General features: G+C 53.5%; 1 protein-coding gene across 1 annotated transcript; it reads left to right on the top strand.

Annotated features, from left to right (window-relative positions):
• Positions 1-1,777: 1,777 nt before the first annotated feature.
• Positions 1,778-9,625, top strand: vps37d (VPS37D subunit of ESCRT-I; the record flags this gene model as incomplete). The annotated part of the gene is made up of 4 exons (XM_042338584.1): positions 1,778-1,901; positions 5,537-5,708; positions 7,106-7,188; positions 9,434-9,625. Coding segments are annotated over exons 1-4 (546 nt in total), but the record flags the coding sequence as incomplete, so codon positions are not given.
• Between the last annotated feature and the right edge of the window lie 1,086 nt (positions 9,626-10,711).

Below are 10,711 nucleotides of genomic sequence, written 5' to 3'. Positions count from 1 at the left end.
GACCTGGTCTGGGCTGACCTGGTCTGGGCTGACCTGGTCTGGGCTGACCTGGTCTGGGCTGACCTGGGCTGACCTGGGCTGGGCTGACCTGGGCTGGGCTGACCTGGGCTGGGCTGACCTGGGCTGGGCTGACCTGGGCTGGGCTGGGCTGACCTGGGCTGGGCTGACCTGGGCTGGGCTGACCTGGGCTGGGCTGACCTGGGCTGGGCTGACCTGGGCTGGGCTGACCTGGGCTGGGCTGACCTGGGCTGGGCTGGGCTGACCTGGGCTGGGCTGACCTGGGCTGGGCTGACCTGGGCTGGGCTGACCTGGGCTGGGCTGACCTGGGCTGGGCTGACCTGGGCTGGGCTGACCTGGGCTGGGCTGGGCTGACCTGGGCTGGGCTGACCTGGGCTGGGCTGACCTGGGCTGGGCTGGGCTGGGCTGACCTGGGCTGGGCTGGGCTGACCTGGTCTGGGCTGGGCTGACCTGGTCTGGTCTGGGCTGACCTGGGCTGGGCTGACCTGGTCTGGGCTGACCTGGTCTGGGCTGACCTGGTTCTGTCCTGTATTCGCAACTCTAATGCAGGTATTGATAATAATAACACTAACAATCCTGGCATTTGATACGGTGCCTTTTCACGTCTTCGAGACGTCTCAAAGCGCTTCACAGAATATGCTGAAAAGTGTAGTGACTGTGTCAAATGTTATTTGGTTACTCAAGTCGGAATGAGCCAGGAATGTAGAGCCTGGTCCCAAACCCTGGCGCGGACCCGGAGAGCTTTATGTGGTTCAGATCAATGGGGGACATTGCTAATAATCTTTGCATTTGGTACAATTTATAATAATAATCACAATTCCATTATAATAATATTTCATTATAACAATAGTCACTTTGAGACGTCTCAAAGATGTGAAAAGCGCTTTATCAAATGCAAAGATTATTAAAGAGCTTCACAGCTGCAACTGTACCGTATATACATATGTAAAGCGTATGTAAAATCCGTGTGTTTTGTATATGTGGAGTGAGTGAGTCTCCGAGTCTGTGTGTGAGTCTCACAGTGAGTCTCCGAGTCTGTGTGTGAGTCTCACAGTGAGTCTCTGAGTCTGTGTGTGAGTCTCACAGTGAGTGAGTCTCTGAGTCTGTGTGTGAGTCTCACACGTGTCGGTGTCTCTGTTTGAGTCTGTGTGTGTGTGTGTGTGAGAGTCTCTCTCTCTCTCTGTGTGTGTGAGTCTCTGTGTGTGTGTGTGTGTGAGTCTCTGGGCGGTGCGGGGCTGCTGTGGGCGGGTATCTGTGGCTGTCAGTGAGTGCGGAGCAGTGCGGGAGGGTGCGGGAGGCGGGAGGCGGTGCGGGGCAGTGGGAGGCAGTGCGGGGCAGTGGGAGGCAGTGGCAGTGCGGGGCAGTGCGGGAGGCGGGAGGCAGTGCGGGGCAGTGGGAGGCGGTGCGGGGCAGTGGGAGGCAGTGGCAGTGCGGGGCAGTGCGGGAGGCGGGAGGCAGTGCGGGGCAGTGCGGGGCAGTGGGAGGCGGTGCGGGGCAGTGGGAGGCAGTGGCAGTGCGGGGCAGTGCGGGAGGCGGGAGGCGGTGCGGGGCAGTGCGGGGCAGTGGCAGTGCGGGGCAGTGGGAGGCGGTGCGGGGCAGTGCGGGGCAGTGGGAGGCGGTGCGGGGCAGTGGGAGGCAGTGCGGGGCAGTGGGAGGCGGTGCGGGGCAGTGCGGGGCAGTGGCAGTGCGGGAGGCGGTGCGGGGCAGTGGGAGGCAGTGCGGGGCAGTGGGAGGCGGTGCGGGCAGTGCGGGGCAGTGGCAGTGCGGGAGGCGGTGCGGGAGTTATGTCTCGGGACCGCTTCGGGTTCCTGAGCACTGGGGAACTGCGGCAACTGCTCGGGAACGATCACCGACTGCGACTCATGGCGCAGCTCAGCGACCAGGTGAGACCCCCCCTCACACACACCCTCACACACACCCTCACACACCCTCACACACCCTCACACACCCACACACACCCCCCCTCACACACACCCTCACACACACCCTCACACACCCCCTCACACACCCTCACACACCCCCACACACCCCCACACACACCCTCACACCCTCACACACACCCTCACACCCTCACACACCCCCACACACACCCTCACACACCCTCACACCCTCACACACCCCCCCCACACACACCCTCACACACCCACACACACACCCTCACACACACCCACACACACCCTCACACACCCCACACACACCCCCTCACACACCCTCACACACACCCTCACACACCCACACACACCCCCTCACACACCCACACACACCCCCACACCCCGTCACACACACCCTCACACACCCCCTCACACCTCACACACACCCTCACACACACTCACACACACCTTCACACACACCACACACACCCCCTCACAGCCCCACACACACCCCCTCACACACACCCCCCTCACACACCCCTCACACACCCCCCCTCACACACACCCTCACACACACCCCCCTCACACACACCCTCACACACCCCCCCTCACACACCCACACACACACCCTCACACATCCCCCCCTCTCACACACCCACACACACCCACACCCTCACACACACCCTCACACACCCTCACACAACCCCACACACACCCTCACACACTCACTCACACACCCTCACACCCTCACACACACCCTCACACACCCTCACACACACCCACACACCCTCACACACTCACTCCCCCCCCCACACACACCCTCCCCCTCACACACACCCTCACACACACCCACACACACCCACACACACACCCACACACACTCACTCCCCCCCCACACACACCCTCACACACTCACTCACACACACCCCCCCTCACACACACCCACACACACCCTCACACACTCACTCAGACCCTCACACACCCCCTCACACACCCACACACACACACCCTCACACACTCACTCACACACCCCCTCACACACCCTCACACACCCCCTCACACAGCCCCTCACAGCCCCCCCACACACACAGACAGTGTGTGGGGGGGGACAGAGACACAGTGTGTGGGGGGGGACAGAGACACAGTGTGTGGGGTGTGGGGGGGGACAGAGACACAGTGTGTGGGGTGTGGGGGGGACAGAGACACAGTGTGTGGGGTGTGGGGGGGGACAGAGACACAGTGTGTGGGGTGTTGGGGGGGGGACAGAGACACAGTGTGTGGGGTGTGGGGGGGGGACAGAGACACAGTGTGTGGGGTGTGGGGGGGGGACAGAGACACAGTGTGTGGGGTGTGGGGGGGGGGACAGAGACCGTGTAATTAATAACCTTTCTATTTGATGTGACGCCTTATCACTTTGCTGAGCCTCTGGCACTCCCCCCCTCGGTATCTCTCCGCTTACCCCCATCTTCACGTCGCGCCTGAAGACCTTCCTCTTTAACCGTGTGTACGGCACCTCCTGCCCCCCCCCCCCCCCCCCCGGCTCGATATCGCACTCTGGAACACTACCCTGTGTGAGGGGCGATGTATAAATGCAAGTTACTGTTGTTGTTGAGACGTCTCAAAGCGCTTCACAGGATATACTGTAAAGTGACTGTGTATTTTGTGGGCGAAATGCGGCAGCCAATTGCGTACAGCAGTGTCCCACAAACAGTGAGTGACTGAGCGATTATTATTTTCGAAGGGGTTTATTATTATTCCTGGAAAAGGGATCCGCCAATTGACTTAACAACCGGGTTCCTACTCACTGCTGTAAACAGAGGTGTGTGGAGTAAGTCAGGGAACGTGCCCAGGGCTTCGCTCTGCCCGGGAATCAGACCCAGATCCTCTCGCTTGCGAGGCCAGCGCTCTAACCATTGGGCTCCGGGACCCCAGAGTGTGCGGGCACTGGGGGTGGCGCCAGTGTGCGGGAAGTGGGAAAGTTGAGCTTGAGATGAGAGGGAATAGGAACCGGATTGGGAACGTGCGGGAGTGAGTGTGAGTGGATGTTATATCAGGTGGGAGACGGAGAGGTTACTGAGGGACCGGGACGTGTGCTGATGGTGAGCAGTGTGGGTGGGGGGCCGGGCCACACTGTGTCTGGTAGCCCTGATACTGGGATCTGATCTCAGACTGAGCAGGGAGGGGGGTGGGGGGGGTGGGGGAGGGGGGGGGGGGGGGGGGGGGGGGGGTGGGGGAGGGGGTGGGAGGGGGGGTGTGCACGTACAGACCAGGAACACTGTGTTTGTTGGGCTGACTCTGTGGTGTGGCACATCGGCCCTCGGCCATCGTACTGCAAGACTTGAATACTAATCCTTGCATTTGCTATCGCGTCACTCATGTTGGGCTGGCGAGTAAGAACAACAACAACAATAATCTTTGCATTTGATATAGTGCCTTATCACGTCTTCTAGACGTCTCAAAGCGCTTCACAGAACATACTGAAAAAGCGTAGTGACTGTGTGTTTTGTGGGTGAAATGCGGCAGCGAATTGCGCACAGCAGTGTCCCACACACAATCGTGGATTGAGCGACCAAATTATTACTATCTAAAGTCATTGAGCGGTGAGATCAGCAAGAACCCGATTCACGTTTCCTGTGGCTGATGGGAACCAGGTGATTAATAATTAACGAGCCAATTAATCACAATTATTCTGCTAATTCAACTGCACAGAGAGGGCACACACATCCTCCTCCTGTTTCTAGACACTGTTGTTATGGTTTACCAATGACACCGGGTCACTGTACAATGCAGTGTGTCTGGAGTGCTGTAGGATGGAAGCGTGTGTTCGGTTAGAGAATAGTGATAATCCTTGCATCTGATATGCACTTCACACAATATACTGTAAAGTGAATTGACTTTATATTTTGTGGGCGAAACGCGGCAGCCAATTGTACACAGCAGCGTCCCCACAAACAGCCGTGGATTGAGTGGCCAAAGTTATTTTTTTATTCTTTCCTTTATGTGGGGAATCGATGATTAGCTGGAGAGATTACAAGGGATTTCTTCATTCAGAGGCTTGTTAGGCTTTGGAATCCGTTTCCACGTTGAGTCTCGATCATTACAATCGTTTAAAGTGGAAATCAGATAAACACCTGAGCAGCCATAACATTAGGGGAATGTGGGGGCGGAATGAATGAATTCATCATTCTTTGCAAATAAAACAATCCTATACAGCAATTGTAATGAAAACCTTGTCCATGGCTCCTACATTTTAATTATTTTCCAGCAACCGAGACCGAAACTCCCTCCCTCTCTCGGCCAGTGTCAGTCCTTCCTGCTGCGTTCTGCCAGCATTTTTGCATAAACTAGTCTCCGCGTGCAGTGTGCTGCTCAGTCACCCAACGTGCAGTAGTTTCACTTCAAATCCCAAAGTTCGGCTTCACCCGACCCATCTCTGCCCTCAATGCTCTCTCTGAGATCCACTCACCAGTGCAGCACAGAGTGTAATTAATGTCTTTGTTTGTCTGTTTCTATTTGATCACTAAACTACAGACCACAGTTCGCGTGGGTGTTGGATGGGATCAAATGGGCCAAAAGGACCTTCTTCATCCAAACCGATCTTGTGACTTGTTGGTGGTGAAGCTAACGCTTTCTCTTTGGCTCCTTAGGCTCAGAGACTGCAGCTGAAGCAGGAGGCAACGGTGACAGGGAACAAGGACCTGGCAGAGGCCAACCTCAGTCTGAAACCGCGGCTGGAGGCCGGCAAGCTCCAGCTCACCAGGAAATACCAGCAGCTGCTGGAGGCCACCGTGGCCTGTGACTACAAACAGCAGAAACTGGGTGAGCAGCTCCTGCCCATCCAGCACCCGATCCCAGCATTTTCCATACTCAACAACTTGCACTTATACAGCGCTCCTCAGGAAGGGTAGCATTCCAGAGGCTTTCACTCCATACCCCCCCCCCCCACACCCAGGGTGTCACTTCCTGCTTCGAATCCCACTTAGGATTCTCAGCGAAAGATTCCGGGAGAGATTAGGAAGAAGTTCTTCACTCAAGAGAGTTAATGATAATAATCCTTGCATCTGATACAGCGCCTTATCGAGTAGTTGAGAAGTCTCAATGCGCTTCATGGAATATATTGGAAAGTGGATTGACTTTTGTGGGTGCGATATCTGTTCACTCAGCTATTGGACTCCACTAAATAGGAAGCTGATTTGGAGACTGCCGAGCTCTATAGCTCTGTGCTGGGGCTGGTCAGCAGAGCAGACCCGCACTGGATGAATATTTATTGCTGTATGGGGAGATGGGAGGCTGCAGGCTGCAGTGTGGGAGGCTGATAGGCATCAACACCCTGGCTCACATTCACACACGGGTGACTGTCTGGAGGTCAGACGCTGGTGTGCGCGGCGAGAAGGACATCTCACTGAGGCAGAACTGCACCAGGGTAACGCTGAGCAGTCTTTTGCGTGGAATCTTGTAGCTCAGTGGTTAGAGGGCTCGCCTCGCAAGCAAGAGGATCCGGGTTCAATTCCTGGGCCAAACCTTAGACAAGTTTCCTTACTCCACACACCTGTTTACCGAGCAGTAAGTAGGAGTTGGCGGATTGCTTTTCCGGGGATAGTAATCCCTCCCAAACAAATATTAATAATTCTGTCACTTAATTCACGACTGTTTGTGGGACACTGCTGTGTGCAATTGGCTGCCATATTTTTTTGCCCCAAAAGTATACTATCAATACCCTTTACAATATATCCTGGAGAAAGGTATTCAGAACCTTTGTGACATGCTTTAAGATGTTATGATAATTGTTGCATTTGAGATGGCGCCTTATCACATCGCCAAGACGTTTCAAAGTGCTCAACCAATTTACTGTAAAGCGCAGTGTCTGTCTAATTTGTAGGTGAATATGGCAGTCAATTTACACACTGGAATGTCCCCAAACCAACCATGAAAAGATTGAACTAATTTTATTTGAGTGATTGTTGACCAAGTCACCAGGAGAAACTCCTTTCCTTTTTCTAATAGTGGCATGAATTGTGGGATATTTAATGTCCACCTGAACAGGCACAGATGGGACCTCTGTTTAGCATCTCATCGGAAGGACAGCACCTCGACAATGCAGTGCTCCCCCAGGGAAGGGCGGGGGGCAAGGAGGGGGTTGGGGAGCAGGGAGGGGCAGGGGTTCCTGCAGGCCTGGCTCTGCGGCAGCTGTTAATGTGACCTCCTTCTCTCCACAGCTGTGCAGCTGGAAAGACTGAGCCCCAGCACTGCTCTAGAGCATCTGCAGAGAGCGACAGACCAGGCAGAGCAGGAATCGGAGGTGAGTCCACAGGAACTGTGTGTGTGCTCTGCCGTCCTTCATTACTGTCCGCAGTGAGCCGGGCTGAGCCACTGTGCGCTATGGAGTAAAAAATAATAATAATTTGGTCACCCAATAAGAACATACGAATTAGGGGTAGGAGTAGGCCATTCGGCCCCTCGAGCCTGTGCACCACCATTTCTATCTCCATATCCCCTAATCCCTCTATTTTTAAAAAATCTATCAGTCTCAGCCTTGAAGATGTTCAATCCACAACTATTTGTGGGGACGCTGCTGTGCGCAATTGGCTGCAGTGTTTCACCCACAAAATACAGTCAATCCACTTTACAGTATATTCTGTGAAGCGCTTTGAGACCCCTGGAAGCCATAATAAGTGGCTGTATCAAATGCAAGGATTATTATTCTATATTGTTATTGATATCGTACAATTTACATTTATATACAGCGCCTCTCACAGCGAGAGGACGTCTCAAAGTGCTACACGGACTCAGCCGACCGGGAGCTTTGGGGGCAGGGGGAGCGCGAGAGATGAGTGCGGTCGCTATAACTTGAGCAGAGATGGCAGACAATGCCAAAGGGCCCACATTGTGCACACTGTGCAGACCAGGGAACGTGAGCTTATCCTCCAACCATCCTGTGGTTCAACAGTTTCCTGTCTCTCATTGTCACATATGAAGGGAAAGCACGCGGAGCCCACTGTGTGTGTGAGGGGTGAGGGGGCACAGACACGGGGATGGGGGCTCAGTGTTGGGGGAAGGGGGGATATTGCACAAACGGCAGCCTGGGGAATACCCAGAAACTTCAGGCAGCCTTCAGTGGAGGAATGAGTTTTCAGAATTACTACAATGATTTTCCTAAGCGAGAGAGAGAGAGAGCGTTCTCAGTCATTCACTGAAACAGTGAAACTTTCCATATCTCTGGGGAGAATCCCCTCAGGTACAAAGTGCACCAAGTCGCACTTAATGCCTGAGATTAAACCCAACACGGGGCTCACTTAACCTGGACAGAATCGTGCTCCCCCAGCACCCCACACCCACCTCCCCACCTCCCTGGCTTGTGGTTTCTTGCACCAGATAATAATCCTTGCATTTGGTATCTCTGATCTCCAACTGTGAGGCTTTTTCACATGTGGTAACTGGCCCCCACCCCCACTGTCTGCTGCTGGTGTGCAACACTGTCTGTGTGTGTAAGCAGAGAACCGGCCCACGCTCACACAATATGGTGCCACTGTGGCCAACAATCTCTCCGTGGAATAATAATAATAATCTTTGAATTTGATACAGCGCCTTATCTTCGAGACGTCTGAAAGCCCTTCACACAATATACTGTAAAGTGAATTGATTGCGGGAATTTTCTGGGCGAAACGTGGCAGCCAATATGCACAGCAATGTCCCCACAAACAGTTGTGGATTGAATGACTACATTCTTATAGTTATTTTTTGGTTGGGGGAGTGGGGAGGTAATGGGAGTGGGACAGACAGACACACACAGACAGATACACACACACACACATACTTTAAGAACAGTAAATAAGAATGAGATATGCTGAGAAGATATAGTTATACAGCGAGAAGGTTAGATTGTGAAAACCTTTTGAGTTAGCGGGAGGAAGGAAAGACAGAGAGCTGAGGCCTTTCACTGCTATATATAGATATACACTTTCACAAGCTGGAGTTCAGGTATGAATAAATAGTAACCACAACCCAGTCTTGTTATGGCTCATTCTTGCCGTGGCTCCAGGGAGGTTTGCTCTCAGTGTAGTGCGATTAATCTGAAACTCTACTCACTGATCGTCAGGCGTTTTCAAACCGTAAGGAAATGGTGGAAGGTACAGTTTATAATAATAATAATCTTAGCATTTGATGCAGCCTTATCACGTCTTCGAGACGTCGCAAAGGGCTTCACAGGATACACAGTAAAGTGAATTGATTGTATATTTTGTGGGCGAAACGTGCAATTCCCAATTCTGCCCAACAGCGTCCCACAAACAGTGACCAATTTTGAAGTGACCAATTTTGTTGTATTATCCCCCCGCAAAAGCGATCCGCCAATCGACTAACAACCAGGTTCCTACTTACTTCTGGTAAACAGAGGCGTGTGTGTGGCATAAGGAAACTTGCCCAATGTTTCACCCCGCCCGGGATTCAAACCCAGGTCCTCTCGCTTGCGAGGCGAGTGCTCTAACCACTGAGCTTCAGGGCTGCAGGTTTTGAGGTATATAATAGGCTGGTTTGTTTTTTTACAGGAGCTGACAGAGAGGTTCCTGAGGGGCAGTGTGTCTTTGGAGATCTTCCTGGAGAAGTTCCAAGGCTTGCGGACACTTTGTCACATCAGAAGAACCCAGGGGGACAAGTTACAGGAGCTGATCAGGAGGGACCAGAGGCTGGAGCAACCACCACAGGTCCCCAGCCGGGGCCCTCACGCCGGGCCCCCAGTCCACATTCGGAACCCGTGGAATGGATTCCCTGCGGAGGCCTCTGCTCCAGTCCTCGCCCCCTCTCCGCCCCCTCGCACCAGGAACCTGCCCCCCCTCAGCTCCCGGGCCGGGCGGATGGGACTTTATCGACCCAACACCCCATTCGCACCGCGGGGCCCAGGCTTGGACTTGAATCATGAGTCACTGTGGACAGCAAAGGCCTTCAAACTGCAGCGGCCCCATCCTGTGCAGAAACAGCCTCCCTACCGATAGCAGAACCTGAGCAGCGCTTCAGGGGAAAGGCCTTCGGGAATCCAGAAAGGAGTGTAGAGAGGAGGAGAGGGGAGCGGAGAGGAGGGGAATAGAGGGGAGGGAGGAGGAGGGGAGGGAGGGCCAAAAATCAAAACAACATTGGGATCTCCTCGTTGAACAAGAAAAGCCAAAATGAGACGATGGACAATTTCAAAGAAAAACAAAACCAGATTTTTTCCCCAGTGCCTCATACGCAGTGGATCGCACGGCCCGTCAGAGTGGCAGAGGCGGATTCAACAATAACTTTCAAAAGGGAATTGGGTATGTACTTAAAAAGCAAAAAAAATTGCGATACGATGGGGGAGGGATAAACTGGAGAGCTCTTTCAAAGTGCCGGCACAGGCTCGATGGGCCAAAAGGCCTCCTTCTGTGCTGTAGGATTCTATGATTTTAGGTCGCATTGCTTAAGGCTTTTACTGCAGGAAGGCCAGTTGCTAAGCAGTATTCGGAACGTAAATGGTTAATGCTGAGAAAGAGAGTTTAGCACGCTGCTCGAAACGTCTGGGATTATTTTCCATTTGTTATTCACCAATGGAAACCAAGAGTGATTGCCCCCCACCCCCCACCACCAACACAGAGATGCATGGCCCCCCCACTGCCCAATGGAGCACATCCCTCAGGCCCCACAGGACGCCCAGTCACCAGTAGGTTATTTATTACTAACTAACTCTCAGTCTCTAATAAGATTACCTTTTACAATAGCCGTGTTTTATTCATGACCCGCCATCCAGCACTGAAATTAACCCCATAAATGTGGAGCTCAGCCTGAGCAGGAACAGCAGTTTGTCCATTTGA

Source organism: Callorhinchus milii, unplaced genomic scaffold (assembly GCF_018977255.1).
Source record: "Callorhinchus milii isolate IMCB2004 unplaced genomic scaffold, IMCB_Cmil_1.0 Scaffold10, whole genome shotgun sequence".
Taxonomy (NCBI): Eukaryota; Metazoa; Chordata; class Chondrichthyes; order Chimaeriformes; family Callorhinchidae; genus Callorhinchus; species Callorhinchus milii.
Note: the sequence above shows the minus strand (reverse complement) of the source record. Positions and strands in the feature narration are given on the sequence as shown.